A 26,383-nucleotide genomic window follows, 5' to 3' on the forward strand; every position below is an offset into this window, starting at 1 on the left:
GAAAGCAGGAACTTACCTTCTGGGCAAGTTCTGTAAATAAATGGGTCAGGACAGAGAGCAGTTTCCCTGTAGCTCGGTGTGTTGCCAGCAACACGGTGAGGTAAAACAGGAGAAGGTCAGAATAGGCAGACAGCATTGGTAATAGTCTGACAAGCAACCCGCAACACTGATTGAAAAACTGGAAAATAGAAAACATGTTACAGAACACTGGAAAACATGATCAGTCTGTATAAAAAAAAAAACAGCTAATGTTGTGTACAGTCAAAAATGTCAGTGACAATTGAACTTCAACTATCATCTTAATACAGGTGCATGAACATGTAGCATAGAATACCTGCAGACTGTCTAGAGGGGAGAGGACTGTAATTAGACCTCTACCTTTTCCAGCAATGAAATACAACTACAGTATATATCATGCAAAGTCAGCCTTCATCCTGTAATGGAGCATACACACGGTCAGATTTGTCAGACTTGTCAGATTTGTCAGATGAACGACTGAACGATTGAACGATTTGAACGATTTTACCAAAGTTTTGAACGATTTGAACGATTGAACGATTTTTGACTGCATTAAAATGAATGGAATCGTCCAAGTCTGACTGCAAACACATCAGATGTCAGAAATCGTTATCTGACCATCGGGAACGCGCATCGTTGATCGTCCATCGTTCAGGCATGTCAGATATGAACGATTTTCCTTCAGATATGAACGACTGAACGATTTTTAAATCGTTATCGTTCATATCTGAAGGAAAAATCTGATCGTGTGTATGCACCATAACCCAGTTAGTAGTAGGCAAACATAAATCCTGGTACATAAGAGCTACACAACTCAATATAAAGCAAAATTCAGTCCTTATAACCCCTTCGAAGCAGAGGATGAGAGGGGCTCGTCCTCCAGATATAGTTAGTTTAGCCCCACTTGCCCTTCGCAGCAAGGGGCAAAATAATCAACATGCAAATTTTCACACCTTTCCACTACTAGCCCAAATGACCGATGGGGACCCCCAGGTCGCATCACGAAGTGTTGTTGGCGCGCTCATGTGCACCAACATTATTATTATAAAAGAATGAAGTGGTGGGGGAAAGGACTTTAAGCTTCTCAAATACCCAACTCCACCATTTAAAAAGATGGGAGTACCCTTGTTTAAATGTGTGAAGTCCCATTACCAGAAATGAACTGCCTACACTAAATAAAAAGGAGGCTTATGGTAAATCTTACCTTGGTTAATGCTCTTTCTTCGAAAGTCCATAGGGTCCACAGGGAGACATTGGGTGTAGGTGGGACCTGGAGGACCGGACGCCAACATATTCAAACCCAGGATGCTCCGATCCTTCCCCCTTTACCCCGCCCACAGCATGAGAGCACTTCAGTTTTGTTAACAAGCCCAAGGTAGAAGCAGGATAGGAGAGAAGGAAGACTGGTACACTGAAGAATCACACTGCCACAGAGAAGAAAACAAGTGACCAGGAGAAAAAACCCATAGAAGCTAGGAGAGTCAGGGTGGGTGGCCTGTGGAACCTATGGACTTCGAAGAAAGAGTTAACCAAGGTAAAGCTTTACCATAACTATCCTTTTCTTCTTCAGGGTCCATAGGGCTCCACAGGGAGACATTGGAGATGCCCCAAAGCAGTTGTTCAAGGGCGGGAACGCTCCTGAGCTGATATGAAAACCCTAAACCTGAAGGAAGCATCATGAGAGGCAACTGTAGCAAAGGCATAAAGCCTAAGAAAGGTGTCAACAGAAGACCAGGTGGCCGCTTTGCATAGCTTTTCAGCTGAGGCGCCATGACGGGCTGCTCAGGAGGGACCCACAGAGCGAGTAGAATGAGCAGAGACTGTAGTCGACACAGGAAGGTCCATTTGCGTGTAAGCCTGTGAGATAGTAATGCGAATCCATCTTGCCAGAGTCTGTTTGTTAGCTGGCCTTCCCTTCTTGTGGAATCCATAGAGGACAAAGAGGGAGTCAGATTTCCGGATGGAAGCAGTACGGTCCACGTAGATCTTTAGAGCACGGACCACATCCAAAGAGGCCTCAACTGCCGAGAGGACTGGTGAATTAAAGGCTGGAACCACAATTTCCTCATTCAGGTGGAAGCGAGAAACCACCTTAGGAAGGAAGGCTGGGCATGTTCGAAGAATAGCCCTGTCCTGGTGAAATATCAAAAAGGGGTAGCGACATGAAAGCGCCCCTAAATCCGATACCCTACGGGCAGATGCTATAGCCAGAAGAAACAGTCTTCGCAGTGAGCCATTTGACATCCATTCAGTGGCGGAACTAGAGAGTGTTGGGCCCAGATGCAAGAATATGCTTTGGGCCCCCCTATGAAGTGCCCCCAGTAGTTGCCCCCTCTATGCATTGCCCCAGTAGTAATCCCCCCCTATGCATTGCCCCCAGTAGTAATCCCACCCTATGCATTGCCCCAGTAGCAATCCCCCCTAATACATTGCCCCCAGTAGTAATCCCCCCCCTATGCAGTGCCCCCAGCAATAATCCCCCTATGCATTGCCCCCAGTAGTCCCTCTATGCAGTGCCCCCAGTAGTAGTCCCCCCAGTAGTAATACCCCATATGATTGCCCCCAGTAGTAATCCCACCATGCATTGCCCCCAGTAGTAATCCTCCCTATGCATTGCCCCAGTAGTAATCCCCCTATGCATTGCCCCCAGTAGTAATCCCCCTATGCATTGCCCCCAGTAGTAATCCCCCTATGCATTGCCCCCAGTAGTAATCCCCCCTATGCATTGCCACCAGTAGTAATCCCCCCTATGCATTGCCATCAGTAGTAATCCCCCCTATGCATTGCCCCCAGTAGTAGTCCCCCTATGCATTGCCCCCAGTAGTAGTCCCCCCCATACAGTGCCCCCAGTAGTGGCCAGCCTCCCCATACAGTGCCCCTAGTAGCGGCCCCCCCATACAGTGCCTCTAGTAGCGCCTCCCCATATACAGTGCCCCCAGCAGCGGCCACCATCCCCATACAGTGCCCCCAGCAGCGGCCACCATCCCCATACAGTGCCCCCAGTAGCGCACCCCCCTCATAAAGTGACCCCAGTAGCGGCCCCCCCTTGCTGTTCCAGTCTCCGTGCCCCGTTACAGACACAAGTACACAACTTACCTGATCCCCACTCCTGCCGACAACCATCACTGTCGGCTCCTCCGGGCCCACTCTCGCTCTGCACTACGGGATGGGAGAGACGTCATGATGACATCTCTCCCATCACCCGCTGCGGGGGGAGCCGGAAGGCGGAGCTCATGAGTGAGCGCCTGCCTGCTCCCTCCGTTGACGATGCAGCAGCCAATGAGAGTCTGTCTGACTCTCATTGGCTGCTATAACAAACACAGAGCCGCCGCCAGCTGTGTTTGTAAACTGTGTAGTGCAGCCCGCTACTCACTGCAGTCTGCCCTATACTTGGGGCCCGGGGGACACTAGCGGGTGGTGCAGCGGCGGCTATGGGCCCCTGCACCACAGCGGGCCCTGGTGCTAAGCACCGGCTGCACCGCCGCTAGTTCCGCCCCTGCATCAACTGTTTCCATGGGTTCGAATGGAGGTTCCTGAAGTGCTTGGAGCAACACTGACAACTCCCATGGAGACACAGGAGGTACAAAGGGAGGTTGTATTCGTTGAACACTCTGCATGCAGGTGTGAACATCCAGTATAGGAGCAATTCTGTGCTGAAACCAGATAGACAAAGCAGAGACCTGCACTTTTCAGAGATGCTAGGCAGAGGCCTAGATCCAATCCAGCTTGAATAAAGATCATAGTTTCTTGGAGCACACCACTGGAAATATGTATGCCATATTCTGTGGTAAATCCTGGCTGAGGCTGGTTTACGTGCTTTTAGCATGGTCTGGACCACAGAGCTGGAAAAACCCTTAGCTGTTAGGAGGGATGTCTCAAGAGCCAAGCCGTTAAAAGACAGACGGTTAGGTCCGGATGTAGACATGGACCCTGAGACAACAGGTTTACTCATAGAGGAAGCTGAAGAGAAACGTCTATGGAGAGCCTTTGAAGATCAGAGTACCAGTGATGTCTGAGCCAGGCCGGAGATATTAACATGACTGTGCCTTCCTATCTGAACTTTCGAAGCACTCAAGGAAGCAGGGATATTGGAGGGAAGAGATATGCTAAATGCTTCCATTTCACCGACAATGTGTCTATGAAGGCTGTGTCTGGGTCCTTTATTCTGGCTCCATAAATAGGAAGTTTGTTGTTGTGTCTGGAGGCCATGAGCTCCACCTCCGGAAGACTCCATTTGTCCACTAGAAGCTGAAAGCCTTCTGGATGTAGAGACCATTCACCTGCATGCACATCGTGACTGCTGAGGAAATCGCCTCCCAATTGAGAATCCCCGGGATGAACACTGTAGAGATAGCTGGGAGATTCAGTTCGGCCCAGGTGAGAATGTGGAACACTTCGGTCATTGCTGACTGACTTCAAGTGACCCCTTGGCGATTGAGGTAGGCCACAGCTGTGGCGTTGTCGGACTGTACTTGTACTGGCCTGTTTTTCAGAATATTCTGAGCCAGAGTGAGAGCTCTGTAAATGGCTCGAAGTTCTAGGATGTTGATTGGCAACACTGCCTCGACTGGGGTCCATCAGCCCTGGAAGGATTACTGGCCAGTTACTGCGCCCCACCCTCGGATGCTTGCGTCCTTGGTGAGGAGAGCCCAGTTCGGGATCCAAAATGGACGACCCTGGTTCAAATGGGAAGTCTGTAGCCACCAGGCTAGGGACAGGCTAACCTCTGGGGGGGGGGTAGAGAGCTCTTTTTCTGGGATTTGAGCAGATGGGGTAGCCCATTCCACCTGGAGAGGATCAGGTGTTGGAGGGGCCTGGAGTGAAACTGGGTGAACTCCACCATGTCAAAAGTTGACACCATTGATCCCAGAGCCTGCATTGCAGAGTGAATCGACACTCTGCAATTGAGAACTTCCCATTTAGTACAATCAGTAGCTGGGAGTGGGTAAAAGGTAGTGAACAGTTTTGGAATTTTAAATCTTTTGCCGGGCATATTCGAAGCTTCACTCATGTGATCAGATAGCTGGTCAGAGTGAGGAAACTCTGGTAAAGCAACGTTTTGTTGCCTAAAAAGATCATGTTTTTTGCTTTGGTGCGGGTTCATCCTTTTCTATTTGTAGAATATAGTTTTAAAAGCTCTCACAAGAGCAGGTATATTTAGTTTAGAGGGTGGCTCCTCTTCTCCTGAGACGGAGTCAGAGTGAGAGAGATATGCGTCGTCTGCCTCCCCAGATGACATCTCATAATCAGATAACTGTGTGGATGGTGAAGATGATATAGTACGTTTAGTAGGTAATGGTTTATCTTTTTGCAGCATTTGCTGCAAAACTGTAGAGGTATTAGCCAAAGTCTGTACTGAGGTAGACAGTACGTCTATCCATGGGGAGGCAAAGGATTTGCAGGGAGTACCTGCTGTGGCCATCCCATAGGTGGAGCTACCATGGAGACTGCTACTTGGTCCACAAGTTTTGCCAGCATTTGTGACAAGGCAGCCCAGGGTGAGTCCTGGAGGAAAGACACCAGTGCTGATGGACCTGGGGCTGTGTAACAAATAACACAGAGACCATCCTGAATGAGGTCCTCTGTGGCTAAGCCTGCAGAGCAGGACTTACAAGCTATCAGAGTAGGAGGAGCGGCATCACAAGAATAATAGAATACACAGTATGATACAGTGCAATGAACACCTTGCAGTATGTGTAATATGGGACAATGTAGTGTGCAACCGCGCTATATATGGCACAGTGTAGTGTGCAACCGCGCTATATAATGTGATTGTACCTCGCATCTGCTATTTAAGTGTGAGGACTATGAATCCCCAATACCTTGGAATGTGAGGGTATAGTAGAAAAAAGGGACAGGTATAAATTGACAGTCCAGAAAAGAGGTTAGCGCTAGCATAAGTCACATACAAACGCAGAAAAAAACATGACATGTCTGCAATGGGAACTAAAATTAACTACACAGACCACAGTGGCTGGTAGGATATAGCGCAGTATAACCTGGCCCATGGGAGAGGTATACAGGAGACTGGACCCAGCGTTTCCCAGAGACCTGCTTGCCTTAAATGGCTGCCGCGCATCTCTGAGGGGGCGGAGGGTGAGGAAGGAGCAACTCAGGGAACACCAAGACCACAGTGGAAAGGTGCCCTGAGCTGGGGAGGGTCTGCAGGGAAAGCGCCTTATCCCCTGGCTGACATTAACCATAGGGTCCCCTGGCCTTTACAATATGCCTCTGCGCTAGTATCGTTATGCCCAGGTGGTCTAGCGGAGTAGTGGGCGAGCCAGTGTCCACATCAGCGCCTCCAGTCTGTCTCCTGAGACCGGAGGCAGGACTGCACTAAGACGTGGGTCACTGCGAACGTGGTTCCGCCTTAACTGTCCCCTGGATTCCGGGCAGGGGTCCTGCTAGCTAGTCCTCCTCTGAGACCCGCCTGGAGTACCTAGCACAGGCTTGGTATCACAGCGCCGCGGAAGGGAGGACTGTCTGGTGCTGCTCGCCCGTTTAGTAAAAAAAAAAAAAAAGTTCATAAAATTAAAGCTTGGCCTGCTTAATGCAGCGAAAAAGAAAGGAGTGGGAGGTATAGCCAACCACAAAAGACACTATAGGGAAAGCACTGAAATCAGCAATTAGTCAATCATTAGTAAAATTTAACCTTTAATAGGGTTAAATTTAACGAGAAAAAAATTGGACTCACAATCACATAACAAAAAACAAACAAATACTGACCAATTTAAGCAAATTGGCAAAAATAGGGTGTACTGAAATCACCATAGTAGTCATGTCACACTTTATGTGAATTTTGTAATATTTCACCTTAATACATCACTAACAAAAGATTAAAGTCTTAATATAAAAAGCACCAGGTTCAGAAAAGATAAGTCAATAATTATGGGGGGTATCCACTTAGCGATTTAAACAAGCGTTTGCACAATAACTATGTCGTTATCGTGCAATCGTGCATGCATTGGGCATTTTTTGGACGGAAGCGACCCGCGTACCGCTTCCGACATCGCCCGTACATGCAGGTCAACCTGACGATCTCCTCAGGTTCTGCATGTGCGGGGATGAGGGATGTGCCAGGACTGAACGAGTGAACGTTCAGTGTAGGCACATCACTAGCTATACAAACTACAGCACGATTGCAATGTCGCAATCGTGCTCTCGTTTGTATATTGCTAAGTGGATACCCCCCATTAGTCCTTTAATAGGACATGAGATGACCACTGTCACTGTATGATCCACAATAAAAGAAAACCTTATAGTGAAATAATAGTTGGGTGGATCCAGTAATGCAACTAGGCTCTGCTGATTCTTCTCATACAATGTAGAGGAGAGGAAATGAGAGATCTGTTAGCGCATACATCCCTTGAGAAGAAAGCAACAGTGATCCACTTCATCAACCCCAATCTCTACTGTTGGTTGTCTTGCCAAAAGTATTGGACAAGCAATGAGAGGATTCTCAGGTCAGTATGGGAATCACTGGGAAGTAGGAATATTGGGATAATGTAGTCTCAAGGGAGATGTAAAGAGAAGTCTGGGATAAAGGTTCTGCCCACAGGCTCTGCTGCTCCTTCTCATGTATATATACGGAGGAGGAGGAGTGAGAGATCTCCCGTGCGCAGTAATCCCTTAAAAAATTTGATAAATAGAAGCAGTGGTTTTCCTCTGCAGCCAAAGTCTCTACTATAGATTGTCTTGCCTATTTACATTCACTTTTTACCTTCAAATGCATCTTATTCGTACAGCGATGCGAATACACATGCAGTACCACATAATCCTCATTTAAGAAGTGGCTTGGTATTCTACAAACATGGCTTCATGGTAACAGATGTGTTCTGGGCAAATCAGGATGAGGCACAATTTATGTTTGATTTTCAGATGGTATTGTTGGGAAGGATGGTCTCACAGAAAAAGGAATAGCAAGCTCACCATGTGTTTGTCCTTTATGCAGTCCTCTCCATACGTCTTAAGTCTTTCAAAAAGCTCAGAAACAACAGACACTATAGTCTGTACATCCAAATCCTTCAAATCTTGGCAAATATCTTCAGTCAGCAATCTTGTAATGAGGCCTAGCTGGAGTTTGTGCTCTGCATTCTCTTCAACTACAGAAAACCACATAAAAAGGGTGACACAATACAAAACTTCAAGTAAATGCCCAGCAAAGACGTCTAAAGACTGCATGCATGGGGATATCGGCAATCATCATGTCAACACTGCAGATATCGGAGCCCCATTGCTGGCACAAGTATGCCAAAAACATTAAAATGTCATTTAAAGTATTTTGATGTTTTCGCTTAGATAACTTTAAACATGCTGCTATTTCAGCAAGCTTAAAGTCCGATATGCCATATGTCGCATTCCAACCATCAGCACCAAGGATAAGCAATTATTTCAGCCATTTGAGGCACTTCACAAATTTTAATAAAATCATTGAGGGCTGCACAAAAGTTAATCTGTATTTATAAAGACTATCAATAAATGTAATGTTATTTACTGTATGTATGTTTTTATTTTCCTAGATTGAGCGGAGCTAGTGGCACTATATACAGTATATATATATATATATATATATATATATATATATACACACACATATAGATCTATGTTGAAAGAGAAAAAATATCACATCATTACTCCTCAGAGTTCAAATCACAAATATACAAGAGCATGATCGCCATATGAAGATAATTATACTGTAACATTTACCATATATTATCTAATGTAGTCTTATAACTACAGTATAAACACCAAAACATTCTACTGGGAAAATAATAATGATACTATTGCTCTGGTAGCTCCCAAAGGCCTCTGCTGATCTGGGCTACTTCTATGGTTGGTGAGCTACAGCAAAGAAAGACATCCTGGGGGCACGATTTAATATAACTTTTTGGACAACCACTACTCCCTGGAGAACCCACAACGATTCCACCCCCACCCCCCTAGTACATGTACATCGGTTGCTCCTTCCACAATGTGCTACATAGCCAACCTTTGATTAGTGTAAGAACATATCAGGCTCAGCATGCTTCCTGCCCCAACTGTCCCTATTCAAGGACAATAAAAACTGTGGGACTCAGGGGCCGGTTGTGACAACAATATGGTGTCAGTGACTGAGTGGCAATGTTATTGACAATAACAATAGTGTCACAGCAAATGATCCAGCTGTACAGGTTGCACAGAGGAGGCCCACGGCAGCACTAAGCTCCACCACTAGACCACATGGCAGCCCAGCTGCCAGCCCGAATCGGCCCAATTGCCTGGTGGGCTGCATACGGCCTTTGGGACTGGGCTACACTGTCATTAGTGGTCTCAGCTGGAGTGGCAAATGTAATATTGTAAAGAAAGGGGTGGAGCGGATAATGCCCCGTGGAGAAGGTGGTCAATTACATTTTAGGTGGAAGATATCTGCAGATTGGTGGACAAACCATTTAAATCATAGGATATGTCTTGTGAAAGAGTGACATTTACAGATCTTGGACATTAATGGATTTCAGTTGAAGTTAAGCTTAAAATCGGCCAAAAGGATTTAAGAAAAAAATCTAAATATCAAAGCTATGTTACTTGCACATATATCTGGTAGATATTTTACCTCCATCCTCAGTCTTTACAGTGTCTTGGTTTTCCTTCTCATCCTTTATAAGTCTCTGGATGGCAAATAAAATACTTCTGATGGCAGATTCCACATGTCCAGAGTAATTTTTTACGTATTCTTCATCGGACTCCTTGTTCCCTATTGACAAAGAAGGCTTATGTCAGGCAACAGACAAGTAAAGGAACAGCGCTATTTAACACAGTGATAGACTCAACAAAGCAAGTGACAAGCTCCCCGTACAATAACAGTACAGAACCCCAAGGCTCTGTTCAAGCTGTGTTTATGGATACAGAGAGTGAAGAAGGCGCCCACAACCGGGACTGACGTAGAAAGGGCGAAGTTGAACATCAAGGTACCGCTACCACGAAGCTGCAGCAATGGATGACAAGTGGTGGTGAGTGACTGCACATTCCTCTTCCACAAGTAGGGAAGCTTTTTCCCTGCCTACCTCTATTTGTCCTATGTATCTCCACCCTAAACGTCTGTGCTAAATAAAATAACTATTCTGTACAAACATCCTTTCTGTCTTATCTAACTTCCCTCTGACATTGCTCTCTCCTCTATGTGTGTACCATATTCACCTGTTCTATACTGTGCCTAGGCTTTTTGTCTATTAGTGTGAAATCTGTCTGATCTTGTTCTTGTTAGTTTCGGTCTATACTCATTTTCCTTATGTACAGAATGTGCTCGGCCTGTCTACAAACAAGCCCTTGTCTATCTACATCCGTGCGTGTTCTCTGCTTGCCTTTCAGAGAGACCATGCTTTTGGCATTTGATATTCTACTGTAGCAAGTACCAGAATAAACTCTCTGGAGGCAAGAGAAAAACCCCTAGATGCTATATTACATAACAACAATCACTCCCTGTAGAAGTGCCTCTTACTCTTTGCTCTTCCTATTGCTTGCAGTCGCGATTTCCATAAAGTAAACTCTTTAACAGCAACACGGACTTCTTCCCTGATGTAATGGATACTCTTCAGAAAGGTTATGTGCTGTGCAGCTTCTTTCACTTCTGTCTCAGGGAGAACAAACAGCAACTCCACCTCCTTTAAGTCCAGAGCTATCTCTTGCATGGTGTCCAGTGCTACGGAGCAAGTTTCAAAATGTTTCCTAATGGAAAACAAGAAGGTAATTTATTTTTTTAAAGTATTGCTAAATGCGATACCTTATGGTTATGGTCACAGTTGTACTTCTTTATAGATGTTTGATGGATGCAAATAAGATAAATGCAAAAGCATCTGGATGTTACGATAATTAAAACATGGAAGTGTACATGTACTGTACATGGGAAACACACTTACATAGTGCACTACAGATATGAAACCTCCAAATTCTATAACAGGCAGGCATTACAGAACTTACCAAAATAATATTTTTATCAGGCCATTTAGTTATAAATTACATCAAGTTCACCATATTCTGCTAATCTCATAAGTGATGATCATTCCTGTTTACCTTATCTTTACTTTAAAATTACTGGGAATTAGACTCTCCAAAAATGAATAAACTAGTTATTACTTTGTATTGAACTGCTATCTTTTACCTATCAGATACAGCTGTTTTGGCTGAATGTTTTTCTGGCCATGCACACTTCCACACCATCAAGAGCTTGTGCTTATGTTTTGTTTTCACAATTACAGCGCTCCCTGAACCATAAATGGCTGGACGTTAGTACATGTACAGTAATACATTAGTAATAAACATCAATAAGGAATACGCACCAAGAATAAAATCGAGTCTTGGAGGACTGTTGCCGGATTTGGTCCACAGCCGATTTTGTGGCCTTAATCTCTGCTGATATCTTCGTAACTGTAGCTCTCAGCTGCTGCCAGTCATTGTCCGATTTGCGCATGGTGCATAGTTTCGGCAGCAAGTCTGCTGCAGCTGGAGATGGGACGTGCAGCACTCCTGCAGTAGGATCGGCTTCTTTAGATTTCATTTCTTCTCTTTGTGGTATGTCACTTTCAACATTGTTTATTGGGCAACATTCAAGAAACCATGAAAACTGCTCCAATACAATACTGCACTGCATAGCCACACGTTGCAATCGGTCAAGCCATTGCTGCACCCCATCCTGGGGAGGGAATGCAATCTTGTAGTCATTCCACAAATCCAACCGGCTGCGGATCTCCTGCATGCAACTCAACAAGTTTCTGCAGAAAATGGGAAATACATGAGTAAAATGAAAACACCACCACAAGCATTTAGGAAATTCTAAGGATTGGATGTTACCTGAGAACAATCCACTGCTCGGTGATGGCAGTGAGGGAACTCCTTTGTTTTCCGAGGATCTTTAAAAGATGACCAGAAAAACCCTTACATCGCTCAATGTTCCCCAAGCCAAGTTCCTAGACAGAGCATAATAGAAAACAGAGCAAAGTAAGAATCGGATTGAATGATGAACACCAGCAATATCTAGCTGACATTTACTAAATATATTTAACCAGCAACCAAACCATCCTAGCATTGGCGAATACACAAAGACCCTGGCAGAATGCCATTAGAACTCCCAACTATTTATACTCCACGTGAGTTTATGTAAGCACCCATGCTCTTGTGCTAACTAATCTACAGCAGAGAGAGGATTTACTTATATAGAAAAGGAGGAGCTACAGTCAAGGCCGGCGCTTCCATTAGGCAAGATTAGGCAGCTACCCTAGAGCCGCCGACCAATAGAGGGCACTTCTAAGTCCCAGTTGCTATGGGGCCTGCCGGCCCAGCGATCGCACCCCCTGCACCGTCCATTTGCAGGGTGCCCGCTGAGATTGTGTTACCCGCGGGCGCCTGGATCCTTCTCTCCTCTCTTCCCCCCCAGTGCCAGCCGGAGGATGGCGCTAACTCCTGAGCTCCGGCTTTCGGGTCCCGCAGTGCACTATGGGTTTAAGGTAAGTATTGGAGGTTTTTTTATGTGTATTTGTGCGCGCAGAGGGGGCTTACTACAGGGCGCATCAAACGGGGGCACTACAGGGGCCTTACTACTGGGGGCACTATAGGGACCACTACAGGGGCCCTTACTACTGGGGGCACTGCAGGGAGCATTACTAATAGAGGGCATTACTTTAGGGGAATTGCTACCAGGGGCATTACTAATACTAGGGGCACTGCGTAAGGGGCACCATTACAGTGGGCATTGCATAAGGGGCACCATTACAGTGGGCATTTAGTGTTTTAGGGGAACTGCTACTGTGGGCATTGTGTAAGACCTAAGTTAGGGGGGGCCCTTAAAAATGTTGCTATGGGGTCCAAAAAGTTCTAGTTACGCCCCTGATAAAAATAAATATATATATATATCTAATATATATATATCTAATATATATCTATATATATATATATATATATATATATATATATATATATATATATATATATATATATATATCTATCTAATATATATATATATATATATCTAATATATATATATATATATATATATATATATATATATATATATATCTAATATATATATATATATATATATATATCTAATATATATATATATATATCTAATATATATATATATATATATATATATATATATATATATATATCTAATATATATATATATATATATATATATATCTAATATATATATATATATATATATATATATATATATATCTCTAATATATATATATATATATATATCTAATATATATATATATATATATATATATATCTAATATATATCTATATATCTAATATATATCTAATATATATATATATATATATATATATATATACTATATACATATATGTATACACACACACAGACACACATACTTCTGCCTTCGGCCCCCTCTTCGTAACTCATTCAGCCCCACAGCTGAAAATGACTGCACAGGTGGAGTGGCGGAAAAGTTTTGTGTTACATATAAATATTGTTTTTTCTTAACACAAAACTTATCCACCACTCCACCTGTGCAAAGTAATTTTCACCTGAGGGGGGCGGGAGCATGCAGAAGTTTTGCCTAGGGTGCCTAGAAGTCTAGCACCGGCCCTGGCTACAGTACTTTGTAATCCTCGCCCTTATTGGTAAAAGATAGTGCTGTTACACATAATAAACTTCTTAAGTACACTATGTAGTAATCTGCACTTTATATGAGGTAGATAACTGCACTTTGATTACATCTGTACATGACCACTACACATTAATTCATATTCAAAACATACAAACTAACTCATGCATGCAACTTGTTTTAGTTTAACAAACTGTAATAAAATGTATGCACAATGTATAGAGAAGCAGTGAATTCTTGCTGTAAAGAGTACAAAATGTAACAGATAGGAACAATATGAATACATGTCTTACCTTGGTAGGGGACGCAAATGCACTCTCCATCCTGGAATTACGTGCAAGAGATTTGTAGAAATACTTCTGACAACCATCCCAAGTTACTCTGATCTCGGCTAGCAACCTGAATGGAAAGAGAGACAGCATAATATTTGTCTATTTACACCACTACTAGACCCATATTTATTTGACAGGTTTTCAAACCTATTGAACAAAATACACTCAAAGTGTACCCATGTTTTGAGCTAAACGTATGAGAAACATGTTAAAAAGAAGTCACGAAATAACTGTGTAACAAATGCATGCCAATAAATACAGGGACAAGAATAAAAAAAGCTCTTAAATGAAAAGTAGCACAAGATAACTTGTGTTACTGAAGTTGAAAGGATCAAGTATCTAAAACTCGTATGATAGGAACTCTCCAGAATACTAGTTTATTCCAACATTAATACTACAAAAGATTACCAATGTTATTTCAGTAAGTATAATGCATGCACAAAATATGGTGAAAGCAAAGATGTCAAAAATAGGCACTTTATGTAGCCTAGAACATAAAGAGCAAATAAAAAGTCATACTCCGCATTGGTCTCAAGGGTGCTATTTGAAATGGTGAAAGCGCTATGGAGGTCCAAAGGGTGGAGGCAAAGTAAATCTTGATTGTTCTTGGTACGTATCCATGCAAGTCCTTTCCGATACGACAAGCCTACAATTTATGAGAATAAAAAGACATACCAGGCCTCAATCACAATGGAAAAAGTGTGAACAATAGTAAAGCACTAATCCTGTATTTATAAACAGTATTTTATATAATTAAATATATTGCTATTAAAGAGCAAAGCCTTATTTTATAGCGCATAAATACATGCCTTTGGGTATAGTCAAACCAAGAACAAACCGCACAAAATGGAATAAGTAATACAAACTAAAACAGACATACAGTGTATGGAAAGTTTAACGTTCCTGTATTACCTGGAGAAGGATGTATTTATGTTTATTAGTCACCAAATACTTAAGATGTATTATTCTTAGGGAAATGCAACCTGCACATTGACCTAGCTAATTCATATAATGGCTGCCCTACTATCTACAAAAATGGAAGATCATAGGATTGGCAACAATTCAGCACCATGTATAGCGGTCACCCTAAGAAGCAGGACAGTGCCTGTAGATCACACGGAAACTTCTGAGGAATTCTGATTCCAGACATAGGGAGATTAGACTAGCTGTATGGAAGGGCAGTTAGGCATCAGATGTGGCCACTAGTACGTACATCGCAATGATGTCCACAACCTATCAACCAACTCCCACTAGAACCAATGAATTACTAGCAAAGAAAAATACTCCAACCACTGCTTACACACAGCCTGTGACAAGCAGAGATAGAAGGTGCACTTGCCGACACATCTGCTGCCACCACCTACATTACCAGGATAAAGTGTCCCACTTCCCAACTTTTCGCACAGAGCAACTGGGAAAAGGTTTGAACACCACCACCAGCTGGAACTACTGTGCAAGTAAATACCATAAAATGCGTTAGCCGTATAGTTGGCAATGGGGTCTGAGCAGTGTGGCACATATAATTATGTTTCGGTGCAATGTGATAGAATAAACACATGCAGAGGGGCTGAATGTCTACAGAACATTCATTTGCATCCACTGCTAAGGCTAGTGGGTCCCTGGAGCGAGCACAAAACTGGGGAACTTTGCAGAGACTATATGGGGGCGATTCAAATGTTTTTTAAGTCGTGACAATTAATGAGTGCCCAGTTTTGCTATTCAATTGTTCTGTGCGCTCATTAATTATCACCCTCTTCGCCCCCTGTGAGACCAGGTTTGGCCGTGTAAAACGGCTAAACCCGTCTAATATTCTGGTTAGGGCGCTAACTGCGGTTAGCGCGCCCTAACCAGTGGGTTTCTCACACATTTCTGCTCGCACCCTCCTGAGTGCGTGCAGAAATGCTGGCGCCAGCGGTTATCGCATCCTGACAGGGAAACAATTGAATTGCTCTGTCGGGCGTCTTAAAAAAAAAAAAAAGCTGCCGGCAAAGCATTTGAATCGCCCCCATTAGGTCCACTTATGGCAGACCTCACTTCCGAACGAACAGAAGATCTCGGGGGTAGAGACCACTCCCCCTGCAGAGGCATGTTTCTGTTGAGAAAATCTGCCTCCCAATTGTCCACTCCTGAGATGAACACAGCATAAATCGGCAGAATGAACGTTGGTGCCCAAGTTGGGGACCAGGCAGCCTCCGCTATCGACCTGGCACTCCAAGTGCCTCCCTGATGGTTGACATATGCCACCACCGTAACATTGTCCTATTGGATACTGACCGACCTGCCCTGTAAGACTTTTCCCTTATGGAGACCAGCTACCACAGTGAACTTCCCTTCAAGAGAAATCCCTTGGTAGTGCCCGTATCCAGGAAGCCTGTATGCGTGTGCACTCCTCCTTATAAACACGGTGAAAGCACCTACCTGGCATGGGTCCAGGAAGTCTCGAGTGGGGGTTCGGAATAGGAGAGCCGGCAAATGAACGCATGTTCACTCCCTGGAAGTTCGAGTTGTTCAACAATACAGAGAAAGAAGCCTCACTGCCCTCGGTATCCTGATGTGTGACCCTATGGACTTCGAAGAAAGAGTTAACAAGGGAAAGCTTTACCATAACTCTCCTCTTCTTCTTCAGGGTCCATAGACTCCACATGGGGAGACAATAGGGATGTCCCAAAGCAGTTGTTCAAGAGCGGGGAAACTCCTGAGCTGAGAGGAGAACCCGATGCCAGAAGGAAGCATCCTGAGAGGCAAATGTACCAAAGAAATAAAACCTAAGAAAGGTGTGGACAGAAGACTACGTGGCCGGCTTGCATAGCTGTTCAGCAGAGGTGCCACGCCAGGCTGCCCAAGAGGGATCCACAGAGCAAGTAGAATAAGCAGATACTGTAGCCGCAACAGGAAGACCAGTCTGCGTGTAAGCCTGAGAGATAGTCATGCAAATCCATCCGGGAAGAGTCAGAGCTGGCCATCCCTTCTTATGGAATCCATATAAGATAAGAGGGAGTCTGATTTCCTGACAGAACTAGTAAGGTCCACATAGATTTGTAGAGCACTTACCACATCCAAAGAAGCCTCACCTGCCGAGAGGTCTGGTGTTTGAAAGGCTGAAACCAAAATTTCCTCATTCAGGAGGAAACGAGAAACCACCTTGGGAAGGAAGCCCGGGCGCGTTTGAAGTACAGCCCTGCCCTGATAAAAGATTAAAAAGGGGAAGCAACATGAAAGCGCCCCTAAATCCGATACCCTATGTGCAGATACTATAGCCAGAAGAAACAGAGGGCCTGCTTCAGACCCGCTCGCAAGCGGGTCGATGTTGCCCAAGTGCGCAGGCGCACGACGGAGGTGGCTCCGTCGTGTGCATGCACGAGACCCGAATAACGACGGCCAAGCCGTCGTTATGGGTCTCGCAACAAAGGGGGCGTGCTGTCGATGGTGATTGACAGCACGCCCCCTTTGGTGGGCGTGCCTGCCCAGACGGAGGAGTTCCCATGGGAACGCCTACTGTCTGGGGCTGGCCCCACTGACATCACTAGTGATGTCAGTGTGAGTGCTTTTGGCTCTGATAGAGCCAAAAGCACTCCAGGGCTTGCGGCGGCGAGACCCTACCGCAAGGGTCTCGTCGCAAGCCCGATGGTCTTGACCATCGCCATCATTTTGGACGCTCGCTATAGCTGTGGGTGGTCACCCACAGCTATGCGAGCGGCCAGGAGGCCGCTGCAAAAACTAGGAGGGACAGCCCTGATTCAGAGCGAGCGCCCTGTCAGAGCGTCTGGCTCTGAATCAGGGCCAGAGTCTAAGTAGTGAGCCACTTGACATCCACGGTTTCCATGAGTTCGAACAGAGGTTAATGAAGCGCATGGAGAACCACTGACAAATCCCAAAGAGCCACATGAGGGACAAAGGGGGATTGTATACGTAGAACAACTTGTAGGAAGGTGTGAACAACCTGTAGAGATATGCATTTTCAGAGAGGCGAGGCAGAGTCCAAGATCCAACCCAGCCTGAAGAAAGGCAAGTATTTAAGAAACCTTAAAAATTTGAGGGCCACAGTTTCTAGGAGCACACCACTGGAAATATACGCCATACCCGGTGATAAATTCTGGCAGAGGCCGGTTTACGTGCTCTGAGCATGGTCTGGACCACAGAGTTAAAAATCCCTTAGACCTTAGAAGGGATGTGTCAAGAGCCAAGCCGTTAAAGACAGGCGGGCCAGGTCCGGATGTAGACAGGGACTTTGAGACAACAGGTCTGGTCGTACAGGAAGTTGAAGAGGAACGTCTATGGAGAGACTTTGGAGATCGGAGTACCAATGGCTTCTGGTCCAAGCGTGAGATATCATCAGGACTGTACACCCTTCCTGTTTAAACTTCTGAAGGGAGACTGGAGGGAAGGGATACACCAACTGGATGGTCTACCTCACAGATAATGTGTCCACAAAGGCCATGTTGGGGTCCCTTTTCCTGACTCCATACACTAAGTTTGTGGTTGTGTCGTGAGGCCATGAGGTCCACATCTGGTAGATCCCATTTGTCCACCAGGAGTTGAAAGACTTCTGGAAGTAGAGACCACTCCCCTGCATGCACTTCATGACGGCTGAGGAAATCAGTTTCCCAATTGAGAATTCCTGGGATGAACACTACGGAGATGGCTTGGAGATGGCGTTCGGTCTATGTGAGAATGTGGGACACTTCTGCCATTGCTGTCTGACTTAGAGTGCCTCCGTGGTGATTGAGGTAGGCCACTGCCGTGGCGTTGTCAGACTGTACTTGTACTGGCCTGCCCTGAAGAATATCCTGAGCCAGAGTGAGAACTCTGTAGATGGTTCGGAGTTCCAGGACATTGATAGGCAAGATCACCTCGGCTGGAGTCTAGCGTCCTTGGAAGGAGTGCTGGCGGGCCACTGTGCCCCACCCGCGAAGGCTTGCGTCCGCGATTAGAGTGCCCAGTTCGGGAACCAAAAGGGCACCCCTTGTTTAAGTGGGACGTCTGTAGCCACCAGGCTAAGGACAGGCGAACAATGGATCCCAGGGTCTGCATTGCAGAGTGAATGGACACCGGCAACTGTGTAGTAGTCTGTGCACCCAGTGCTGTAATACTGAGATTCTGTCTGCTGTTAGGAAGATTCTCTGTGAATCTGAGTCCAGGAGAGCTCCAAGATGTACCATTCTTTGAGAAGGTGCCAAGGAAGACTTTTTTCAGTTGATCAGCCAACCATGCGTTTGTAGAAAGGCAATAGTTACCTGTAGATGGCGGTGAAGAATTTCTGGGGAGCTGGCTAACAGCAAGAGATCCTCTAAGTATGAGCAGTCTGATCCCTTGACGACGAAGATAGGCTGCCATGATCTTGGTAAAGACACAAGGAGCTGTAGAAAGGCCAAAAGGCAGAGCTTCAAATTGGTAATGTTGCTGTAGTATAGCAAACTGGAGATATTGTTGATGAGAAGGTGCTATAGGTACATGTAGGTAAGCGTCCTGAAAGTCCAGAGACACCATAAAAGTTCCCAGGCTCCAACAACCAGGACAATAGAGCGGAGGGTTTCCATACGAAATCTGGGCACCCTGCTAAACCCGTTAAGAGACTTGAGATTGAGGATAGGCCAATGAGACCCGTTGCGCTTCTAAACTAAGAAAAGGGTAGAATAATCCCATCCCTTGCTGTGAGGAGGGGACTGGAATTATTACTCCTGAGAGCAGTAAGGACTGAATGGCCTTTTGGAGCAGCAGGGCCTTGTCTGTGTCAGATGAAATTTCTGTGAAAAAGAACTGCTGGGGGGGGTTGCCTAAGGCAGGAGAGAGCATATCCGTGGGAGACCACTTCTCTTACCAAGGCATCTGATGTGGCCTGACGCCAGAACTGGGTGAATTGAAGAAGTCTGCCTCCTACCCTGGGAACCACCAGGGAGAGGCCCACCTCGTCAGGCTAAAGTCTTGTCCTCAGGTTTGTAGGTGGACATCTAGTATCTCAGGTCGGTTTGGTTCTAGACTTGGAGGTTTTAGTTGAAGCCCGATGCCTTGAAAAGGATTGACTTTTAGCTTTTCCTTGAGGATGGAAGGCTTTGCCTTATATGCAGAGGGCAAAAACGCAGTCTTGGGAGCTGCCAAAGTAGTCACAATTATGTCCAATTCTGGGCCAAACAGGATCTCCCCAGAATAAGGCAGAGACTCCAATGCTTTTTTAGAGTCCGAATCTGCCTTCCATGAGCGGAGCCAAATAATACGGCGGGCTACTACGGAAGTGGCAGATGCCTTGGAAGCTAGGAGAGCAGTATCCAGAGCTGCTTCACCTAAATAGGAGGCTGCATCTCTAATGTAAAAACAGGATTTTGGTACTTACCGTTAAATCCATTTCTCCGATTCCACAGGGGACACTAGAGCTTCACGACAGTGGGGTATAGACGGTGGGTTGAGTTGAGCCTGGCACATTAAAAATCTACAAGTGTGACTGGCTCCTCCCCCTCTATGCCCCATCAGCCCCAGTTTTAAAGAACTGAGTCCGAGAGGAGACGGAGAACAGACTGAAGAACAGAGAAGGAGAACAGGAAAATAAACAATCCAACATACTGACACACTGCAAGAACACAGCAGGCTGCAGGGATAAACAGTCACACAATGAAAACAGACCAAACTGCAACAGAACTGAAGCAGAACAAGTAACTGAGAACAGGCAAGAAGCACAGGGTGGGCATCCAGTGTCCCCTGTGGAATCGGAGAAATGGATTTAACAGTAAGTACCAAAATCCTGTTTTCTCCTTCATCCACTAGGGGACACTGGAGCTTCATGACAGTGGGGATGCCCCAAAGCTACCCTCCTGGGGGGGAGAGTGCTGAACGCCCTGCAAGACACTGCGACCAAAATTTTAAGCAGAAGCCGCAAAAGTGTCAAATCTGTAGAAACGTACAAAAGTATGAACCGTAGAGCACGTCGCTGCTCTACAAAGCTGTGAAGCTGAGACACCTCTACGTGCCGCCCAAGAAGTACCCACAGAGCGCGTAGAATGCGCAGAAATGGATACCGGCGGTGGTCGAGCAGAAGCAACATATGCCTGACGAATAGTCAGACGAATCCACCTGGCCAAAGTTTGCTTAGACGCAGGCCAGCCACGCCGATTAGCATCATAAAGGACGAACAGAGCCTCTGATTTATGTAGCCGCTCAGTACGGGACACATAAATGCGAAGTGCCCGAACCACATTCAAGGAGTGAGAATCCCCAGAAGATTCCGACAACGCTGGCACTACAATCGGCTGATTCAGAAGAAAACCAGAGACCACCTTGGGCAAAAAGGAAGGGCGGGTACGAAGTTCCGCCCGATCTTTGTGAAAAACCAAGTAAGGGGAACGGCAGGACAAGGCTCCAAGTTCAGACACTCGTCTGGCCGAAGCCAGGGCCAATAAAAGGATCATCTTCCAAGTCAAATACTTCAATTCCACCTCCTGCAAAGGCTCAAAGGTGGATGACTGAAGAAAAGATAAAACAAGATTCAGGTCCCATGGAGCCGTGGGTGGCACAAAGGGGGGCTGAAATCTAAGTACCCCTTGAAAAAAGGTCTGAACCTCCGGAATCTGCTGGAAAAAAATAGAAAGAGCAGAAATCTGCACTTTAAGCCATCCCAAGCGTAAGCTCGTATCAAGGCCTTTTTGAAGAAAAAGACGACGACGTGGTAAACGAAAAGAGGAAGTGGAAGATCCACGACCTTCACACCAGGAGATATAAGCCCTCCAAATGCGATGATAATGCGCTGAGGTTACCGGTTTTCTAGCCCTAAGCATGGTAGGAATGACCGACCTAGGAACACCATGGCTTCTTAGGATGGCGGTCTCAATAGCCACGCCGTTAAACGAAGCCGCCGTAAATCCGGGTACACACATGGACCCTGTTGTAAAAGGTCCGATCGTAGCGGAAGAGGCCAAGGTTTGTCTGCCAGAAGGAATAAAAGATCGGAGTACCAAACCCGACGAGGCCAATCCGGAGCCACTAGGATGACGGTGCACGACTCTCGTTTGATCCGCTTGAGAATCCGAGGGAGAAGCGGAAACGGTGGGAACAGGTACACAAGGCTGTACGGCCAAGGGATCAGTAAAGCATCTGCTCCCACCGCTGCCGGATGCATGGTCCTGGAGCAGTAAAGTGGTAGTTGATGATTTATCAGTGATGCCATCAGGTCTATCTGTGGTTTCCCCCATCTGCAAACCGGTTGATGAAAGACCTCGGGATGAAGGGACCACTTCCCGGGATGAAGATCCTGACGACTGAGGTAGTCCGCTTCCCAGTTGTCGACTCCCGGAATAAACACTGCGGAAATGACCTCTACGTGTCTTTCTGCGAAGGATGCGACTGGCTTCTCTCATTGCCAGACGACTGCGGGTTCCTCCTTGGCGATTTATGTATGCCACTGCCGTGGCGTTGTCGGATTGTATCCGAACCGGAAGTCCTCGTAACAGAGGAGCAGCCTGTATCAAAGCTCTGTAGACTGCCCGCAGTTCGAGAACATTGATTGGTAAGAGGGATTCCTGCTGCGACCAAAGCCCCTGGAAGTGATTGTCCAGAACCACCGCTCCCCATCCGTGGAGGCTGGCATCCGTGGTGACCAAGGTCCAATTCCAAATTCCGAAGCGCCGACCCGCTAACAGATGCTCCGTCTGAAGCCACCAGAGCAAGGATATGCGGGTCCGGGGAGACAGACGCACCAGCCGATGCATCTGTAGGTGGGACCTGGACCATTGAGAGAAGATCCAGTTGAAATATTCTGGAGTGAAATCTGCCGAATTGGATGGCCTCGAAGGAAGCCACCATTTTTCCCAGGAGACGGATGCAAAGATGCACAGACACTTTCCTGGGTCTGAGCACCAGAAGAACCAGCTCCTGTATGGCTATGGCGTTGTCCCTTGGCAAGAATATACGAAGCAGAACAGTGTCTAGAATCATTCCTAGGAACTGACGTCTCTGGGACGGCATCAACTGAGACTTCTGGAAGTTCACAATCCATCCGTGTTGAATGAGAATCTGATGTGTAAGGGACACTTGGTGTAAAAGGACTTCTGCCGTCGGAGCCTTGATGAGTAAATCGTCGAGGTACGGGACTATCGTTACCCCCCGAGAGCGCAAGTGAGACACCATGACGGCCATCACTTTGGTGAATACCCTGGGAGCTGACGAGAGACCGAATGGCAGGGCCTGAAACTGGTAATGAGCTTCCCTGATGGCAAATCTGAGGAAAGCCTGGTGAGGAACCCAAATTGGGACATGCAGATAGGCGTCCTTGATATCCATCGATACCAGAAACTCTCCTGCCTCTAGTCCCGCAATGACAGAATGGAGAGACTCCATCTTGAACCTGTGAAATGAAAGATACTGGTTCAAGGATTTCAGATTCAGAATGGGTCTGACTGACCCATCCGGTTTCGGAACCACAAAAAGGTTTGAGTAAAACCCTTGTTGTCTTTGTGCAGTGGGAACCGCCACAAGAACCTCGGCCAGCAAAAGTTTCACGAACGCTTGACGCAAAATTAGTTGCTTCAAGGGATCGACGGGCAAACCTGTTGTAAAATAACGCACAGGAGGAGTGAAAGCGAACTCGATCTTGTATCCTTGAGATACCAGATTCCGAACCCAAGTGTCTGGAGAAGTCCGTCTCCAAACCTCCGAGAAACGCTGGAGACGAGTCCCCACCTTCGGATTTCCGAGATGGGATGGGAGCCCGTCATGCCACAGGGTTGTCTGCTGGCTTGGGATCTGGACGGCGGGCATTATTCGCTTGACGTCCTCTAGCACGGCCTCCTCGCCCCGCTGAAGACTAACCTCGCGATCGTCCCTGAAATCTTGCAGATGCTTGAAAGGAACGAAAGGAAGGTCCCCTAAACGAGCGACGCGGAGGAGGTGCTGATGAAGGTAGGAAAGTACTCTTACCTCCAGTGGCCAGCGAGATCCACTTCTCCAGCTCTGGACCAAATAAAATATCGCCTGTGAAAGGAAGAGCTTCCACTGCTCTTTTGGACTCAGCATCCGCTTGCCAGGCACGAAGCCAAAGTGCCCGGCGAGCAGAGACCGCCGAAACAGAAATCCTAGCGCGTACCTGGCCGATATCTCTGGAGGCGTCTCCTAAGTATACTGCAGATTCCTGAATATGTTCTGCCAAGGTAATCAGATCTGCACGCGGAGATTTGGATTTAAGACCCTCAGTCAATTGTTCCGCCCATTTTTCCACAGCCTTGTTGACCCAAGATCCTACCAAGGCCGGCCGGAGAAGTGCACTTGCGGCCGTATAAATGGATTTCAAAGTGGTTTCTAATCTCCGCTCTGAGGTTTCTTTCAATGTAGTAGCTCCTGGAACAGGTAACGTGGTCTTCTTTGACAACCGAGAAACCGAAGAATCCACAGGTGGCGGGGTCTCCCACCTCTTCCTATTTTCCGCAGGAAATGGGTAAAGAGAGAAAAAACGCTTAGGAATCTGGAATTTACGGTCCGGATTTTGCCAGGCTGCCGTCATCTGTTCGCCCAACTGGAGAGAAACAGGGAATGTGACAGCAATCTTCTGTGACCTGGAAAATAAGGAGTCTAACGATTCTGGAGCTTCCTGGCCAGAAATCTTAAGAACTTCCCTTACCGTTAGGATGGGTGCATCAATACCTTGCATTGCCACAGGTTCTTGTGAGTAAGTCTCTACGTCTGATTCGTCCAGCATCTCCCCTTCCTCCTGAGACGAGTGATCCGCTGCCGAATCCTCATCCGACTGGAGAACCGCCGGAAGAGCCCTCTTCTTAGATGAGCGACTTACCGTAGCTTCAGGAGCTTTAGACGCAGAACCCATCACCTGAGCAAGGCTATTCACCGAGCGGACTAAATTCTGAGCCCACGCTGGTTCTGTTGCTAGAAAAGAAGGGTGAGATGTGCTAGGTAGATCTCTGGCGGCCTCCCGTTCGCAACGGGAAGCGGCTAATTCAGAAGAAAGATCCGCCATGACCCCTGCCAAACTATTTATGAAGGAGGGAGTGACAGACTGCGTGCTAGCACTCTCTGCTTCACATGTCTCGCACAGGGAAGACCCTTCAGAGCGAGCATGGGTAAATTTCTTCCTGCACTTAGTGCAGGCAAACAGCTTTTGTGATGCAGTTTTTTCTGTCCTGGATGTCATCATGTACTCACAGACAGACACCACATACAACTCAGGAATGCAGAAGGAGTATAGGGAGAAGCAGAATTTCAATAATAATGCTACTAAAGTATGGGAGCAGACAGAGCAATAAGGGAGGAGCAGAATTTCAATAATAATGCTACTCAGTAACAGGGGCAGACAGTGCAATATAAGGGAGGAGCAGAATTTCGTTAATAATGCTACTCAATAGAAACCAGAAGGTAGTTAAAACTACCTTCTGTAATTACAGACCTCCTGTAGAAGCCGTCAGTCTTCTCCCCCTCCGATCAGTGCCTTCAGGGAGCCTCTAGCTCTTCTGAGGCGCCACTCCCTTTCAGAGCACGCCAAACTAGCCCAGGCAGTGGAGGAAGAGGAGGAGGGACCTATAAGCTCCACCTTCCTAATGGCCGCCGCTATTATATGCGCGCGGCTTACACTAAATGTATTCAGCCCAGCCGCGCTGACAGCGGGGGCCAGCGGCACGACCGCCGCCAGTGATAAACGGGCCGGTGCCTTTTACACAAGCCCCGGCACGCACAGGTAGGACCGCCGCTTGCCGAGTGCGCCTACCTAACAGCCAGTGCCGTGCTCTTCCGCAAACACCAGCGTGGCACTGACAGCCGCGCGCTGTTAACAGACCCAGCAGATTATTTACACCTCTCCTGCTAGTCAGGAGAGGTGTGCTACTTACCGGGCTGCTGCGGCCAGAGCGCTGGGCAGTGAGGGTAGAGCGGGGACCCGGACACAAGCCAGTGTTAGCTGTGGCGGGCCCTGCTGAGTCTGATGACTCCTTAACTGCCAAAAGCAGCCTCCCCTCCATAGGGTAACCGGACACAGGCTGCAGTAGCCGTGTGGTACCCTCTTTGGCGACTCCCACGATGCAGGCAGACTGTCACAGCCAACAGTCTGCCTGTCCTCTTGCTTGAATTCTTTCTTTTACAAAAAGGAATATAAAAATTAATTTAAGGGCTGGAGACAGCCCTGTGCACCGGCTCTACTCTGGCACATTCTAAAAACTGGGCCTGATGGGGCATAGAGGGGGAGGAGCCAGTCACACTTGTAGATTTTTAAAGTGCCAGGCACAACTCAACCCACCGTCTATACCCCACTGTCAAGAAGCTCCAGTGTCCCCTAGTGGATGAAGAAGGAGAAACATGTAGGACAGCTGTTCCCTCAAAACATGAGAGAGTAATGTATCTTCTTGGGCCTCTGCCCAACTCTCAATGGCTTTTGCCACCCAGGCAATAGCCCTAGCAGGATGAGCAATGGCTCCTTTTAAGAGTGTGTATAGATTTTTAAAC

The 26,383-nt window shown here is 46.6% G+C and overlaps 1 protein-coding gene across 1 annotated transcript in view; it reads right to left on the reverse strand.

Annotated features, from left to right (window-relative positions):
* Positions 1-26,383, reverse strand: part of MDN1 (midasin AAA ATPase 1) — a 389,265-nt gene that overhangs the window by 53,908 nt on the left and 308,974 nt on the right. Inside the window, exons 76-83 of the mRNA XM_088472042.1 lie at positions 14,477-14,603; positions 13,919-14,024; positions 11,842-11,957; positions 11,331-11,762; positions 10,493-10,719; positions 9,608-9,748; positions 7,948-8,120; positions 17-178 (exon numbers count right to left, since the gene is read on the reverse strand). Of these exons, the coding sequence (XP_088328168.1) occupies positions 17-178; positions 7,948-8,120; positions 9,608-9,748; positions 10,493-10,719; positions 11,331-11,762; positions 11,842-11,957; positions 13,919-14,024; positions 14,477-14,603 (1,484 nt within the window). The remainder of the gene's footprint in view (positions 1-16; positions 179-7,947; positions 8,121-9,607; positions 9,749-10,492; positions 10,720-11,330; positions 11,763-11,841; positions 11,958-13,918; positions 14,025-14,476; positions 14,604-26,383) is intronic.

Source organism: Taudactylus pleione, unplaced genomic scaffold (genome assembly GCF_031769625.1).
Source record: "Taudactylus pleione unplaced genomic scaffold, aTauple2 ptg000015l, whole genome shotgun sequence".
Classification (NCBI taxonomy): Eukaryota; Metazoa; Chordata; class Amphibia; order Anura; family Myobatrachidae; genus Taudactylus; species Taudactylus pleione.